This window comes from Scophthalmus maximus, chromosome 19, assembly GCF_022379125.1.
Source record: "Scophthalmus maximus strain ysfricsl-2021 chromosome 19, ASM2237912v1, whole genome shotgun sequence".
Classification (NCBI taxonomy): Eukaryota; Metazoa; Chordata; class Actinopteri; order Pleuronectiformes; family Scophthalmidae; genus Scophthalmus; species Scophthalmus maximus.
Window position 1 is genome coordinate 17,868,974 of NC_061533.1, and position 17,088 is coordinate 17,886,061.

Sequence of the window (17,088 nt, forward strand, 5' to 3'; positions counted from 1 at the left end):
GCGTCAAGAGAAAAATCACTCGCACATCTCTGAACTCATTCAGAAAAAAGGCTCAGAGTAACATAAATAGACAGTCTAGTTTGTGTGCATAATAAATTGATTATTTTATGAAAGCAAATACCACAGATGGAGTGATTACGGCTCTTTATTCTGTATAACTGCTGTGAACTGACACTGGCAGAGCACTTATGTTCTTACTACAACAACAGATTAATTACTATGAATGCATAAAAAAGGGAAACGATATTAAATACACAACGAAAAAACAAACAAAACAATTAAGTTACGAAATGATACTCATGTGGTTCTCCTGTGCTTATTGATTTCTGTGTATTTGCATCTTGTTTAGGTCTATCATGCTATCTAACACCTGTTGGAAAAGCAATTACCTGTATGAGCTGCCCATGCAGCGAGGCGGGCTGCTGAGTTTGAAAGATACTGAAATCAATATCTCTGCAGGGAGGAAACATTTCCCATCACGGCGGCAAAAAACCTGCATCAAAAATGAACACTAATGTCTGCATTTTCAGTGGCATTACAGTGATTTCCCTCTACTGGTTATGAATTTGACAAAAATTCCAGTGTAACAGGGACAGATTTCAACAATCCAAACAGGTCAACGAAGACAGCTGCTTTAGCTTTAGAGGAAGCTTTTGATACAGAAAGCATAACATTACATACATGCATGTAATCTAAAAGCCATTGAACCACCGTGGTTGTCGTTGTTTTTTTTTAATAAACTGACTTGACATTGAGGAATAAAGGTGACAGACTTTGTCATTGCTTTGCGTTTCAGTGTCCTGCAGCACTCAGCTGTCCACCCACACACCACCACAGTGAAAGCTGATCCTTGCACTTGAAATCCACATTGAAGAGGAAAATGATCACTTGACTGATCTGTAGCCATGGACAGAATTACAAGACATATTACTGCCACCATCTCATATGACATACAGTACAGTGGTATAAGTAAAGCATTACTTCATTAATACTGTTTGGTATTCATTTCGCACAGTTGCACTCCTAATGTTCTGGCCCAGGTGAGAATATTCGGTGAATCAATCAAAGCTGACAAACTCTCCAGTCCTATGTCATGAATCCAATGTGGTTATTCACAAATTACATTGTTTTTGTTTGATGGAGCAATGAGGCAGTCATTAAAAAGTGATTCCATTACATTAGCATGATGCACTTGCTGTATTACTGGGATGATGAATTGTAGCTCTCACAGAATTGAATAACTTAAGTGTCTGTTTTAGGACACGTTTTCTCATCTCCCACAATAGACCATGAAACATTAAAGCTACAGTGATTAATATTTAGAAGAATGTATTCGCAGAAATTTAAAAAATTGTCCATAACTATGTGTTCATATATGTATAATCAATGAATATAGTTACATGAGGTGGACCCGACCTCCGTGTAAGTCACCATGTTTGCTACGTTATGTTGAATACGGGTGCACAAAACGGTCCAGAATATGTCGCAATCACGTTGAATTTTCAGTGCTGCCGGAAACTGGAAATAGAATGAGCGATGCGCCACCATACGTCTGTGCACCGTGTCCCCTGTCGGTTGCTCGGTTGGTTGCGGCTTGCAACTTTAATCACAATGCTAACATGCTAATGTTTAGCAGGTATAAGGTTCAGCATCTTAATTTAGCATGTGGAAATGCTGGCGTGCTAATTAAAGGTAAAGTGGTAAATGGACTTTATTCATAGAGCGCCTTTCTAGTCATATAAACCAATCAAAGTGCTTTACAGGAAAGTCGCATTCACCCATTCACACACATTCACACAGCGCTGCTATTCACCGCGCTGTTTTAGCACTAAATACAAAGTATAGCTGAGACCTGATGGTGGCGTATGAAATCAGGGCATCTTCAAAGCTGTAAATATTTGTCCTGAGGAAAACATGAATGTTTGCACCAACTTATGTGGCTATACCTTTCACTTAAAATTAAAAATATTAGTCTCATTGTGGTGCAAAAGGAAAAAGACAAAATTGAAAAGGATTCATCGCCTGGACACCATGAATGTCTGTATCAGAGAGTATGACGCTGATGCTTTTCATATATTTCATTGGATAAGTGTTAGCTCTGACCTGCTGGAGGCATTCGATGAAAAGTCAGAGGATTACTAAAGTCAGTGCAATCATTGTGGAATTATTTTGTATTAGTCCATTATGTAGTCCGGACCAAAGTAGTGGACTGATTGGCCCACTCTGCCATCCTCCGAGCCGTGCCTCTAGCATGGCTTTTTATAACAACAGGGAGAAACTCCTTGATGTACCTTATCCTTGCCCACATTCCACCCACATTTATGACTGTTCATCAAATGTTCAATATATGAGCACACATACACGAAAAAACACATAACGACAAAGCAGCTCAAACATTTTCTTTTTTCCACGTGGCTTATAAAGCTGTAAAAAAAAATTAATTTCATATTTGTCTCTGCAGGATTATTGGAAAAGCTTGTTGTTCGGCAGCACCTGCGTGCACCACCCACATGCCACACGCGATCATTTCTGAAACATGGTGATACTGCATGATATTCGAGTGGTATAATCATTCTGCCTTTTATTGGGATTTAATTCTGGTGCTATCGGCAATTGCTGTATTGAAGACGGATCTAATTATCTTGGTAGAAAGAACTCCACTCTGAGCAGGACTCTAATTATGGCCTAAATGCTGCCCTCTTACTCTTCCACGTTGTACTGAGGGGTTGTGTGGGAGTGACTGCTGCTGTCTTCTTACCACACACACACACGCACACACACACACACACAAACACACGCACCCACACACACACACACACACACACACACACACACACACACACACACACGCACACACACACACAAACACACGCACCCACACACACACACACACACACACACACACACACACACACACACACACACACACACACACACACACACCCGGAGGGCTCAGTGTGCTCAGCTGTTCCGATGCTTTTGTGAACAGGCATTACAGTCCAGTGGCAGGGATTATCTAACAAGACTACACACACACACACACACACACACACACACACACACACACACACACACACACACATTCCCCCTCTGACCAATGACAGTCTTGCCTATCATCTGATTAATTAATCACAACTCCAGATGTCACTTGAGCCGCATCATTGTTTAGACTGGAAAGAATATTGCCCCAATATTTCAAAGGGAAATCCCATTGAAATCCTATAACCTACATGTACTTTAAAATAAGAAAAAGAAAAAGACAGACAAGATGTGCAGACAATACATGAAGTAATGTTAGACAAAGAAAAAAAAAGAGCTGCTGGGTTTCTTTCAGATAGATTACTCCATCAGTGGCCTCATTCTGAGCCCATTAATTTTGAATTCATGTATGCAAAATAATTGCAGATTTATCCGGTCTTGAGGACTGTTTTTATGTTCGGATAAATTAAATGCCATGTTCTCTAAATTCAGGCTGAGGAAGGGTAAGCAGCTTGCACGGTGACCTTGATTATGGGTATTGAACATCCACGTGAGGAGACGGGACAGATAAGAGGAACGATTTGGCGTACAAATATGCACCAGTGATGCAACCTTAGTGTCGGCTTAGCACACTGAGATATGTGAAAGGACATTGTAATCAATAATAAAGCAAAGGGCAAAGTTACTTTTATTGTAAGTAACAGGTATAGTGAGGATGTCATCATGCACATGGAAAATGTTTGAGCAGTCAATCATTTTAGGGTGCAAAGGTGGCTTCTATGTTGGGTTGTTTTTTAGGAGCAAGAGGAGATACTGTACTGTATGTGGGAGCTAAATGCACCCCGCAGTTGCCATTAGAAAGACTGATGCATAGGTAAAAGAAATTACACTTGTTTGATTCCACTAAAACAAAAAAACTGCATCCAGGATTGTAGAAGCTTGGATATATCTGTAAATATCCATCTGAAAATTGAACAGAGAGCAAATACAGTGACGCATATTGCACAGTGATTCATACATGTAGAGAAAAACAACAGGAAAACAAATGATTTGGGGGCTTACATGTCTCCAGAGAGCAACATATGGCCTTAAACTATAACAATGCATCTTGCAGTCAAGGTCACTGAGCCTACCGATGCTCACTTGAGACTCGTTCTCCGGCAACAAGTTCTTTAAAGGCAACAAGAGCGTACTATTGATGCTACCAGCACGTCTAATGAGAATATGCATTTAATTTATTATCACTGCTAATGAATAGAGCAAAAGCACCCTTTGTTTACATCCTGTGGACATTTGTCCTTGAATGTGGAGTGTATGGCTCAACCATAAAGCTCAAATCATAACAATGCACTGTTGTGTAGCTTCAGGGCTTGGCACCTACCTGAATTCTGCCAACGGGAGAGTCTATATTTGTCTGTGTGACAGTCCAATTTTCCACAAACCAGCAGGCGAATGTGAGAAACACAATTTTGAAAAAAAAGAACAAAAAACAATATACCTCCCACAGTAGCTTTAATTATTCATTTCAGGGGAATTGTTAGTGAATGTTATTTTTTGTATTCTGTCTGTTTCCTGGTCAGTCTTTCACAGGCCAGATTATTGCCGTGCATGAACAGAGAGATGACAACATCTGGCAGAGATAGCTCAGTATAAAAATAAACAATTGAGGTCTAAAAGTCAGAAAGAAGTAACACAAACAATTGCGGACGCTCCTACTATTGTTAGGATTTTTTTTAAAGTATTAAACAATTAGACATACCAATTTTAATTATTTAAAGAAAAAAGGATGCATCATGGCCATCAAAGAAACTTATCAATGAGTAATTCTTAAAGAAAAGTAGTTGATTTAGTACATTATTTTGATATAATGGTATTAGATTTTCAACTAGTGGAATCAATGTCTGAATGCTCACAGAAATAAATGATCTGAGTGAAATATCAGATTGAATCTATGTGGCTAAAAACAGCCTTTGCAGGAACTGTGTGTGTGTGTGTGTGTGTGTGTGTGTGTGTGTATCCAGTTACATGAAATTGTATCAAAAATGTGCAGCCTCAACAGAAACTTTATCTTGTGAGAACACAAGATTCTGGAGAAAGCCTTGGAGATCACCTCGGGAAAAGGGAAGATCCAGACTGAGATGAACGTTGACACCAGACTGACGCGCGGCTGCTCATTTGAATAACACCCGACTCTGCCCTCTTGTGGCCGACATGGATCATTGCAAATCACCACAAGGAAAACATTTAACATTTAATCAGACTAGACACAGTGTGTCAAATCAAGCAGTTGGACAAATTTGAATTGCTGTGATGCACTTTAAAGTAAACGTTTGACACAGCATTGCGCACATGACATGCAATCTTGGAATAACGCTGATTTTACATTTCCATCCATTATATCCGATAACGCGCTTTCGGTGCGCGCATGCGCAGAGCAGACGGAAACGCGGAAGTTCTATATCGGGAAATCAACAACAGTCAGCGGCACGCTGTGATCTCTCTGTTTTAAGTGTTACTTTGTGATGGCTGCCGGTTCGTTAATGCAGCTGTAGCCGAGCTACTCCTGCCACAAAGACACGCTCATAACAAAGCGCTAGCGAGCAGCTGGCCAAGATGCCCGCTCGTAACGTTGTGTCCAGCGGGAGTCCCAACAGCAAGGTCCAGTACTCCAGGTTAGCCTCCGATGATGACGGCTACATTGACCTACAGGTAAGACACGGTGTAGGACGAGGAGCACATAATGATCCGTGTTGGATCAGAACATATATTATATAATTCTGTTGTTGGTGGTTTTTTGAAAATCAACAATGATTTACATATTGTCATTATTGACTTAAGGTCACAGGTCACCACATTCATCTTCATCATCAAGTTATGGTTTACAAGGGCAATTCTGAACTGAGAGTGAGTTATAATGAGATTCGGGGGGGTACTACGGTGATGTAGTATTGTACTCCAATAACATTGGAGGGCATGGAATTGGCACAGACAATTATGGTGATCATAATCTGTCTAAAACTGGCACTTTAATTATGGAATGTAGAACTAAATTATAAATTATGAGAAATTATGGTTGTATTCCATGTGCTTATTATTCAGTGCCCCAGTTCATGTGGATCTCCTTCTTTTGTTGTCTTTTGTTGTGCCGTGTGTCTAATTGTCTTCCATGTTTGCCTTGCTGCAATACAAATGTTGTTCAATGTGAGGATCAAAATGATGTTGAAATTAAAAAAAGAAGATTTTGTACATGATAGAAGCCCAGGAGAAGAGGGAAAAAACTTCTTTATTGAATCAATGTATAGATGTGTAATAGTTCTGTATGTAATTGGTTCATTTTGGATTTCCTTTGATGTGTCTTTCTTTTATTTGTGTGCACCTTCATTCAGTTTCCCCTTTTTTTATATGTAATACTGAAAGAAGTTGTACGTTTGGTAAATTACGGGTGGCTTGTAATCCCAGAAAGAGATGGGCCAAATGTATTGACACAGAAATTAAAAATATATATGTGAGAGTCCGATTTAAAAGAATGGGCAGTTTGGAAGCGGTGGAGTCTTATGTTGCCTGTTCAAGTTGATCCTAAATTTCCCACAATGCAGCTCCATATCGGTCTTCAGTTTTGGTAAATGTCCACTTCTTTCAAACTTCTTGCCCCTAGTTTGTATGGTTTGAATTGTTATGAATTTATTGTCCCCAGGCCCAAGCTGAGATAACCCCACTGACCTCATCAGGGTGTTTTTCTTCTCATTATTTGAATAGGCTTCTCCACAGTCATAGATTTCAATTAGAGTTCAATTAGCTACTAAAAACAAGTCTAATAAATGTATCTTTTGTGAGTAAAATTGGCCTGTTCATGCACAGCCTTAACATGAGGCATAAATGTTGACTGTGAAATAGACAAACCCACAAAAATAGCCCTGGCTAACAAATTCCCTGACATGAATAATTAAAGCGGCTTTGTGTGCACGCGGGTGTATTGTCTCTCTTTTGCTCCTGATTTTTCCAAATTGTGTTACTCACATCCCCCTGATGGTTTGCGTAAAATTGAACTGTCACATAGACAAATATTGACTCTGTGAGGAGAATTCAATAAGCTGCCTATACACAATAGTGCTGTGGTTATGATTCGAGCTTTCTGGCAGAGCTGTTCACACAACATTCAAGGATAAATGTCCACAGGTTGTAAATAATCTGTTAATACGCTGTTTTTTCCTGAGCAGTAAAAGCAAAGTAAATCGTATGTGTAAACGTGTTCGCTGTGTCAGAGGGAGGAGATGTAAAACTACATCAAGATGTTTTTTTTTTACTTTAAACCACAGTAATATATCTTTAATGACATCAAAACTCCAATTAAAACACAGGAAAAGTGCAAAAATGTGGGACTTTTCACTGTTCATATAGGCCGTTACCTTTCAGTAGAAATTATCTGACAACCAGTCGCGGACTTTGACTTTTCCAAGAAGTTCCCGCACATTATGAGCCAGACTAAATTTGCCTGTCCACATTATGAGTGGGAAAACAGCAGTGCTCGACAAAGCCTGCTGTGTCTGGGGAAATGTGGTCTAATTAAATATTTCTCTTTCTCTCCAGTTCAAAAAGAGCCCACCCAAAGTCCCATACAAAGCAATTGCACTAGCCACAGTCCTCTTCTTAATTGGCTCCCTGTTAATCATCATCGGCTCCCTTCTCCTGGCTGGATACTTTGGAGTCACTGTGAGTACTTTTTCAAGACGGAGAGATTTGTTCTTTTTTAACGTCTTTTATCGTGTATAAATAAATGTGTGAAATGTTGTCTCTCTCCCAGCACTCGGACCGAACCGTGCCTGTCCTCATCATCGGGATCCTCGTCTTCCTGCCTGGAATTTACCACCTGCGGATAGCTTACTATGCATCAAAGGGCTACCGAGGATACTCCTATGACGATATCCCAGACTTTGATGACTGACCCGCACTGTAGCTTCAGCCAGAGTCTTTCTGTGCTTACATGCACACATGCCTCATCATTGCTCGTGCTGAACTTAAGGTAGTGATGCCTTTTCAAGAAAATTGGGTCTAATCGCTGCCCTTAACCAGTATGTTAATCTGATAATGCCAGTCTGCTGTTATGAAGTCATATCGGCATCAGATATTGCTCGAATTGTATATTTGTTCATTTAGCCTGATTGCTTAATGAAACAATGCTTTGATGAGTCGTTTTATTGTAATTCAATTTATTTATAATTCAATAAAAGGCAAATACCGCTTTGTCCACAATGTGGTCAACATACTGTGTAACACAATTTGACTCAACCGCCAGTTAAATCTCCCTAACTGCGCAGACTTGTGCTTTCTAGGAGGATTTGCAAGTGATTAATCCCGATCCTTCGATCTCCATATGGTGCACCTGTCCAGTGTGAGTAGACATTGTAAAACGGTGAAGCACAGGAAGCCACGCATGCAATTAAGGCCTGACATTCTATTAACCTCTGTCAAAAGCCTTTTCTCCTTTAATCGGCGCCATCAACTTTCAAATTTCAACATCCTTTAAAAAAGTGTGCTAGTGAAAGGCAGGACGAGCGCCTCCCATTTCCTTTGTCAGATAATGTCATGTGGAACACATAACCAGTAAAGGTTGAGCTTGTATAGTACAATCCTTTCAGTTTGCTTTGTTTTTCTTACTACTAACTGGACACAATGAGTCATCCAACAACCGAGCTTAGATTTTTTTTTTCTACTTGTCTACTTTTTCAGAAAGCACTCAAACCTACATCCAAGCTCACAGAATAAACAGAGATCTGTACAATTCCTGGTATCTTATGCAGCCATTGCCTAAGCAATCTACCATTGACCAATCCAGCATTTGTTTTAATTGAGCATTGATTTTAATTGTGTTATTAACCACTGTAGATTCAGGCATTGATGTTCTAGAAGAATTACTGTTAAGAATTTATTTTACATAAAAAAAACCCACATAAAACCTAATATTAGTCAACCATGAGACAAAGCAGCACAACTTTTGAGCAGACATGTAATAAATGACTAAATTAGTACATTTCTAGGTTTATTATAGTGATTTAATAGCGTTTAACCACAGTTGAGATCATTTTATTTTCTAATCTTGTCATGTCACAACAAGAAATCATGGAAAAATCACTCAGTCAAATATTGCTAAAAGACTTGTGCTTGATTTTGTTCTCTCTAAACGTACCGTATCAGCACACAGGGGTCTGCCTTAGCCCTTCTTACTAATGGACTCCGTCACGAACCCGATCAGTGCCCGTTGATCCGGGACTAGCACCGCATAACATGAGAAGAGCACATTTTCCCGCCTGTTTTCTACGACTTTGTGGGGGTAAAAAGAAAAAATAGGGAAAAGGAAACTTGTTACAAGTCAATGGCCATTGGGCGAGAATGAGTTTTCTAATTAAACCAAATTTTGGGCTAAATTAATAAAATAATGGAGCTGACTGACTTGCTAGTTTAGGTTTTCAAGTATTACATGTATTATGAATATTAAATATACAGTTTTACACAGGGGTAATTAGCCGTCTCGTGCTAGCTTGATGTTGAGCCGTTAGCCAATCAGCTCCAGTTAAAGCACTTCGCCCACAACACTTGGTCGTTTGCTCCAGTAAGCCGTGGGAACTGCACAACGTGAAGTGCTCCTGCTCTGTTGTTGCTATGGAGCAGGGTGGTCGGGGGTCAGTTGAGATAGACATTAGAATAATATGGTTATTATTGTGACTTTGCGAATAGCAGATTCAGCAAGTTGGTATGTGGCAATTTGAGTCTTCAATAGGACAATTGTCATGACTCCTTGGGCAAGGGGTGTGTGTTTGTGTGTGTGTGTGTGTGTGTGTGTGTGTGTAGGCGGGGGGGGGGGGGGGGTTGTGGTTGGGGGGTAGTACACCTCAATAAATTATTTACACTTTTTAGATCACACCCGTTTTCAATTTTTTTTTTTTACACACTGTAAATTAAAATGTCTTCTCTGCGCCTCGCGAGGTGTTTTGAACTGACGCCTGGTTGGACGCTCCGCCGAACGGCCGAGCGGTCGAACGTCGTCCTCGAGGGCGCGCTCGCCTTTTGTTGCGACCCCTCGAGTCTTTCCCACGGACAGACGCTTTTGTCTGAGGCGCTTAAACCAGCACCAGCAACAAGTCAAACGGAGACAGGTGGCAAATAAGCGGAAGTTCATACGGCATCCTTCAAAATAAAAGCCCCCCCCCGCCCCCTTCTGTCCCACAGACTACGCTCTAACCGCAGCATGAGCTGATGGGACCGGACGTGTCTGCTTTGAATATTGTCCTTGGTCGTTGTCCAAGCGTCCAATTTATTTAATTAATTCAGTATCCTGTGGCACTTTTCAAAATCTCCCATATAAACTTTACATTGATAATCGTGGTGTGTAATGCTCATAAAGTGTCAGAAATGTAAATGCCCCTCACAATTTCCCACATCTGGAGGTAGGCTAATCATTTTAAATCGACTTTTTGCTGTCAAAACGTATTCATTGTAGTCAATCATATATAAAACAGAATAGCGTATACATGCTGCAGTTTCTCCTCGACTAGTGGCTTGTTTGACTAATCGTGTCAGTTCGTATTTACGCTTCATGCCTTTAACAATAGAGCCTTGTTCGTCAGCACGGGGCTTTATGTTGAAAGGTGTAACCGGAAGTACCGTGGTCACGTCGGTGTGCGCGGAGCGTCGGAGTAGTAGAAGGGAGGAGGTGGGAGGAGGGACGCGGAGGGAGTGCGGACAGCAGGTCTCTAACTCAACGTGCACTGGGGCTGAGTTTCTGGTGGACACTTGCTCCCCGTTCGATGTCAAACGTGCACTGCGTCGACCGACAGACATCCACACACGTTCACGAGGTGAATCACATACGCTCACTTTACGATTGAAGGCGCTTCGGTGCAAGTTTGGACAAAGAAGATAACGGACAAGGCGTGGGAAGTTCGAAATGGACTTTAAATGCCCTGAAGTCGGTTCCATGAAGGTGGCCTGAGATTAATGCATTTTTATTGAAGAGTGTTTTTTTTTTTTACCGGACGTCTTTCAACCATCAGGATTCATTTTGTACTCTCCTCCTGATCCACGCACGGACTGAGACCAAAAACATGCGGACCTCCTTCTCCTTCCACTCTAAAGGGTCTACACGAGGAGCACCGATGGATCGAAAGGGCGCACTCTGAGCTTCAAGTGAGAAGTGGCCCGAGCAAGGTAACCAGAACACCCTCACTAGGCCCGTCAGTGAAACGCAGAGAACACCTTCATCAACATCTGCCAACAATCTGTGACATCCCTCCCTTGCTCTCACCACTTCGAGGGAGCTGTGCGGGTTCAGCTGGGACCGCGTCGTCTTCCGTGTCCAGTTTCAGCGCCACAATATTATATCGCGGAGACTCATCTTGTTGCTGTGACAGTCGCACTTTTGCGTGGCGAGTGTAGTGCGGTGACGCGATGATGCCTCGCGCCTTTGTTTACGTTTGGTGCGATCACATGCACCACTTGTGATCTCCGAGAGAGTGCGTGTCTTTCCCCCCTCTCTCTCTCTCGCATTAAAACCACAGTGAACAGGTTTTAAACACTCCGCAATGAGCCCCAACCGACCTCATTGGATTAACAATGGTGAGAACGATAGTCTGTCAAAATAGTAAAAAAAAAAATAAAAATAAATGTATGTATTCATTTGTTTTCTTTTATTCAGGGCTCTCTCTCTCTCTCTCTCTCTCTCTCTCTCTCTCTCTCTCTCTCTCTCTCACACATTTCATTTCATTTGTAGAGGACCGTGATGTTCTCTGGTAAATCTTAATAAACATTGTGTTTTCAAAATCAAAAATCTCTCTCTCTCTCTCTCTCTCTCTCTCTCTCTCTCTCCTGTCTGCTTGTTGTGTGAGTCTGGCTGTTGGACAAAAGATGCACCTGCTTGGTTTTACAGGAGGTCTGGTTGGTGATGTTGAGGAGACTGAGCGTCACAATTCTCTGAAGCGGCGAGCAGCTTTTTGTCCTGTGTCTGTGTCACATGGACCGGGCTGCTTGTTTGCCCGCTGCTCCCCATGATGCAATGTGCTGGGAGAGAGGGAGAGAGCCTCATTCTGGATGTTTTGTGCAGAGGAGTGCAGTCCTCTAATGCTTCATACTCCCCCCTGCTCTAGAGTTTCCCCGTCTTTGTTTTTTTGCTGTGCTTTTTAACACTCGGTGGTTAGAACCTGAGGTGCACGGACACATGATGCCTGTTATCTTCTTATGTTGTTAAGCCATTGGACTTGTTACTTTCATAAATATAAGCTTCTTTCAATTCCTCATCAGCATGTGGGTAGTTTTAGTCACGTCTGAGGTACGCCGGTGAGAAATATTCACGCCCATTCTGGTGTTTCTTGGCAAACAAAAAATAACAAGTCAGCTTGTGGGATCGCTTTTGACAATTCTTTTTTCCTTCCACCATGTTTTGAAGTCATCCATGCTCTCCTGGTCTATCTGGCAGACACCCACTCAGTAATAGCCCACGTGTTTCAACATTTAGTAGGCCTTGACATTTCATTATTATACTGCACTGTTCAAAACACGATGTGGCCAACTGGGCCCTGTAGGCACACTGTCATGCTGGGGGAAATTGATTGCATGAGAAAGTAATTATTCATGAGTTAAAATTGCTTTCTCCAAATTGCATCTTTTTTTAAATTGGTGGTTAAGTTGCAGTCTGTAGATCTTCACAGTGAATGTGTAACAGTGACACAAAACTGAAGCTTGTGGGATACTTATATTAGAATAAACAGAAAATGATGCACTCATGTCTCATCAGTGGAGTCGTGTGTGTGAAAAAGCCCTTCACATCTAGTTCTATAACAATTGTCCTGAATAAGGAAATGAGAAGAACCGCATCAGTGAACATTTTTCTATCGTAAATACTTCAATACCTTTTTTTGAGAGCGCGTCTCATTGATCTTCACGTTAAAGAATAGATCCACCGCCCTGCTATAACACTGGACTTCAGCTTTCAGGCTTGTTACCTTTGGCTTTTGACCCTTGGTTCCTCTCAGTGTCGTGTCTTGAAAGTCGCTTTATGGGACCGACCTGTTCCTGAGAGTTGGGGGCAGGGAAGGACAAATACTCTGGAGTAACATGAGGGATGTCGGCTGCTTAGCTTTCACTACACTCAGGTCATTTTCTGCTCCCCTGAGACCCCCTGGGCCATATGAAATCATCAAGGAGGCGAAAAACATGAAATCACTCCACTGATGCCGTAAGCCTCTCCGTGATTTACTTATTTGCAGCAGTGGTCAATTAGGGCAAAATTGCAAGTTTCTCTGTGTGAGTAAATAAAAAACATTAAAACCACTACCCATTAGTCAATACTGTTATTCCCTGTAGCGGAATGTGTTAGGTTACCAACGATCACTGTGTTAATCCATACACAGCAGGCTTTTCCCCTCACGAGACTACTCCGCTCTCGTGCCCAGTGTGTGCCCAGTTCATTTCCTTTGGTTAAAGTAAAGGTCAACAACGCGGTTTCTGAACTGGGTTGGCGTGCCAGTGACAAAATCCATGAATTGATTGCTGTACTGTGTAGGCTGGTCCAACCAGTTGTGTTTGGATTGGTGGTTTACAATCTAGTTTGTAAATCTACATTTGGGTGGATGTTGTCCTCGTTGTGGGTTGGTCGTGAGATTCTCCCTTCTGTTCTAGATTCCTCTGTGCACCTCTCTTCAAAGTTTCTGCTCGAGAATCACTTGTACTTCCTGCTACAGGCTGGTTTGCACTGAAGCTACGGCCTCTGTCAGGATTAGCAAGGATTATTAAGAGAGTAATGCTACTTCTTATCAGGCTTGTATCTGTCACCAGCATCACTTGTTGCTCTCCTTAGATACTGAGGGATAACACACCCATTTAACACACTTGTCCAAAATTAACTTTTTATCCTGAGTTTTCCCTGTGTCAAAGGAGGCATTAGACTAGAAGGAGAAATTGACAGTTCAATTTTTTCCCTTATCAAGTTTACAAGAGAGTTGAAAAGATTACTTTTCAACGGCCCTGCTCCTGTTAACTCCTGCACCGTGTAGGTCATTATAAAGTGCACCTTAACTTTTGCATTATTCAATTTATGCTTCCCAATCAGTTTAGTCCAATGTGACGCAGAGCCGATGCATATGGAGAGATCAGGCTGAGCAGCTGCTGCAGCTGACAGCTTGGAATCAGCTTCTTACTTGCATATAAGGCAGGAAAATACAGTGCTTGGACAAGTTCATTCATCTTATTTGTTTTTCATTTTCTTGCAGATTTTTTCATGACATTTCTGTGTTTTGAAGAGTATATGAGCCTCTTTGTTTTTTCTTTTGAGTGAAATACTGCCACCAGAGTTGTTAGCTGATGTAAATTTGTCCTTAGGCAGTGGAGATGAGAAAACCAGTCTCTAAATAGGAGATTTATAGCTCTGCTATAGACGAAGTGCACAATACATTATTTTCTTTTGGTGGGTTAAGAACCAAGTTGCACTTTGTTGGTTGTGGCACATGCCCTCCATAAAATGTGGAAAACCCGAACTGCAAGTTTGGTCATATCCTCTCCACCAGTCGACATGGCGGAATCACCGTATGCTTTGTGACTTGATGTTGCCAGTGATTAATCACTGCACATTCAGATGACGGTGTCCTTGATTTGTCTCACCAATTCGGTCTCTAATTCAATTACACTATTAACACTCAAAGCAGCAGGGCAGGATTAGTCTGGGTGTTACAAATGTTCCATCCAGAAGGCAAAGCCACGACTAGATCCAAAGCAATTTGTGTCAATGAAAGCCCAGCGTAACATCGCACCAGTCAGCGACGTCTGCGCACCTTACAGAGCAGAATGTCTTGTGCCATGGCAGGATGTTTCTTTTCATAAGTACTTACTATTACCTGTGATAACCAAACTCATCATATGAAGGCCCAATATTAAGTCGTGCTTGACTGTTGTTCTTTTTTGTGTTGTCACTTTTTATCCCAGTAATCATCACATTATCCAAGTTCTATCTATTTCCAAAACTTGATTTCAAGTGAAGGAGGGACATGGTATGACATTTTCTATAAAGTCATTGTACTGTGACTCGCAAACAGTTAACTATGTCCACTTTCCCTCAGTTACCCTTGTGAGAAGATTAGTGTGTCGGAGTAAACCCCTCACACCTCTCACATGCACCAGTTTGTGCGCTGCATGCCCTCACTGTTAAACAGGAGCTGTAATCCACTTTATTCTTTCTTTGTAAGTTAATTATTAGATGTAGATCATAATTACTTACAGGTCTATAAGTGATTATGTGAAATTGCAGATAAATGGCACATGATGCTGCTTTTGACTTTTTTTTTTAAACTCCCACCGTAAACATCTGGACTCTTTTTTTTAATGCCCTCCACGTGTACATATCAATTAAATGGCCCCTTGCTTTGCTCTGCTGCCTGAGGAAATAACCTGTTTGTCTTCTGTCTACTCCTGCACCTGCAGACAAAGCCCCCTCCAGGCTTCCTCTGTAAATTGCCAGCTCGGTGCGGGCTCAGCCCCGTCTGTCTGTTCCCACAAGTCATATATTCTGGCGTGGAAGCACAATATAGCAGGCAGGAGCAAGGGCAAGATTTGTTTTGTGGTTGTCAAATGTTACTTGAGGTCTAGATATTGGGCTAGAATTACATATATATATATTTCCTCATAACCTTTGCTGTCATGTCATTAAAATGACTGTGAGGTCAACAGCGAAGATGGCGCAGTGATGTGCCATCACTTCCATCGTGATGGCTGGAGGTGACACACGAATGATTGGACTGAAAAGATTTATTGCTGTATTTTTTGGAATCCATTATAAGAGTTCTGTTTATTCCTACACCCCTACTGAGCAAGTAATGTTTGCTCAGCAGGAGTAATCCTTTCCGCATTTGCCACCATCGCACCGAAAGGATTCTGTCCTGCTAAAACCGCTCAGCGATTTTTCGTGGGCTTCTACCCTCCCCTCTTCATCAGCCTTTACTGTAAAGCCAACCTCTATCTGATGTGTTTTTGTCCCACTCCTCTTCAGTGCTTGTGTAACCTTAGCCTTGTCTATCTTCTTGTTTCAGGAAAGGTGATAAAACAAAAGTTATTATCGTGCATCATGGAAAGCCCCAACAGCAACAGTCCCTTCCCCGTGTCAGGAAAGGACAAGGAATTAAACGCACCTTTTCTCCTGCTCTATTCTGGGCTGTTTGTTTACTCGAGTGCAAACATTCCCTCTAAGGGACTAAACATGACTCAGTTATCCTGTGCTTCTGCATCTGTGGTTGTATCAGCAGTTAATATCTAACACCTACCTGGTTTCCAAGAATAGTCTCCTTCTTATATCACTTAAATGAACTTAGAGTTAGAAGCTCGTACTGGGGGTGCTGAATGGAGTGACTTAAGGGGTGGGGGACATGGTCTTCTATTATGTTTGAAGGGCATTAACTTAAACGTGTGCCTCCAATCCAATTTGAAGTGGAGGGCCTCACGAGTTGCTGCAGCTCCACTGAAGTAGGCCCACAATTTGGATAAGTGGAATCCTGTTTGTGGGGCTCATTAGGAGATGAAGATCGTATTGGTGCGCTTACATGAGTTGTGTCATGTGCTTTTACCGTAATAGTCAGGTGAACTACATTGGCTGCTTGATGTGTAATATATTCTATGTGGTCTTGATTTCAGTTTGATTTATGCACGTCATCTAATGGCATTCTATTTAAGCCACTTAGGTTCCATTTTTAAGCGTTGGTAATAAGATCACATCTGGTGTCGTGGAGACACACCTTTCAACGTGGCTCGTGTCACCTGTCAATTGCCGTTAGCCTATTTAACGTGAGACGAGACCTTGTGGATGAGCTGGACCAATCACATGCATCAGGTTAATCTGCACATACATTTAGATTCGCCTTGTATAGGTCTTCTGTGTGGACACACTCTCTCTCACACACACACACACACACACACACACACACACACACACACACACACACACACACACACACACACACACACACACACACACCAAATTTCAACAGGATGCACACACTATGCAATCTCATGCCCTACTCTCTATGTGTAGCACATGGAGGAATAGCTTATTTGCCTTAATCCAACCACAGCCCAGAC

At 41.7% G+C, this 17,088-nt stretch overlaps 2 protein-coding genes across 3 annotated transcripts in view; both read left to right on the forward strand.

The window, feature by feature from the left end:
- The first annotated feature begins 5,411 nt into the window (after positions 1-5,411).
- Positions 5,412-8,238, forward strand: tmem230b (transmembrane protein 230b). The gene is made up of 3 exons (XM_035640945.2): positions 5,412-5,688; positions 7,567-7,689; positions 7,781-8,238. The coding sequence occupies exons 1-3, from the start codon at positions 5,593-5,595 to the stop codon at positions 7,919-7,921; spliced, it is 360 nt and encodes a 119-aa protein (XP_035496838.1). The 5' UTR covers positions 5,412-5,592; the 3' UTR covers positions 7,922-8,238.
- A 2,444-nt stretch (positions 8,239-10,682) lies between these two features.
- Positions 10,683-17,088, forward strand: part of igsf9b (immunoglobulin superfamily, member 9b) — a 28,406-nt gene continuing 22,000 nt past the window's right edge. For both annotated transcript variants that reach the window (XM_035640582.2, XM_035640584.2), the window contains exon 1: positions 10,683-11,181. The gene's annotated coding sequence lies outside the window, so the exon portion shown is untranslated. The remainder of the gene's footprint in view (positions 11,182-17,088) is intronic.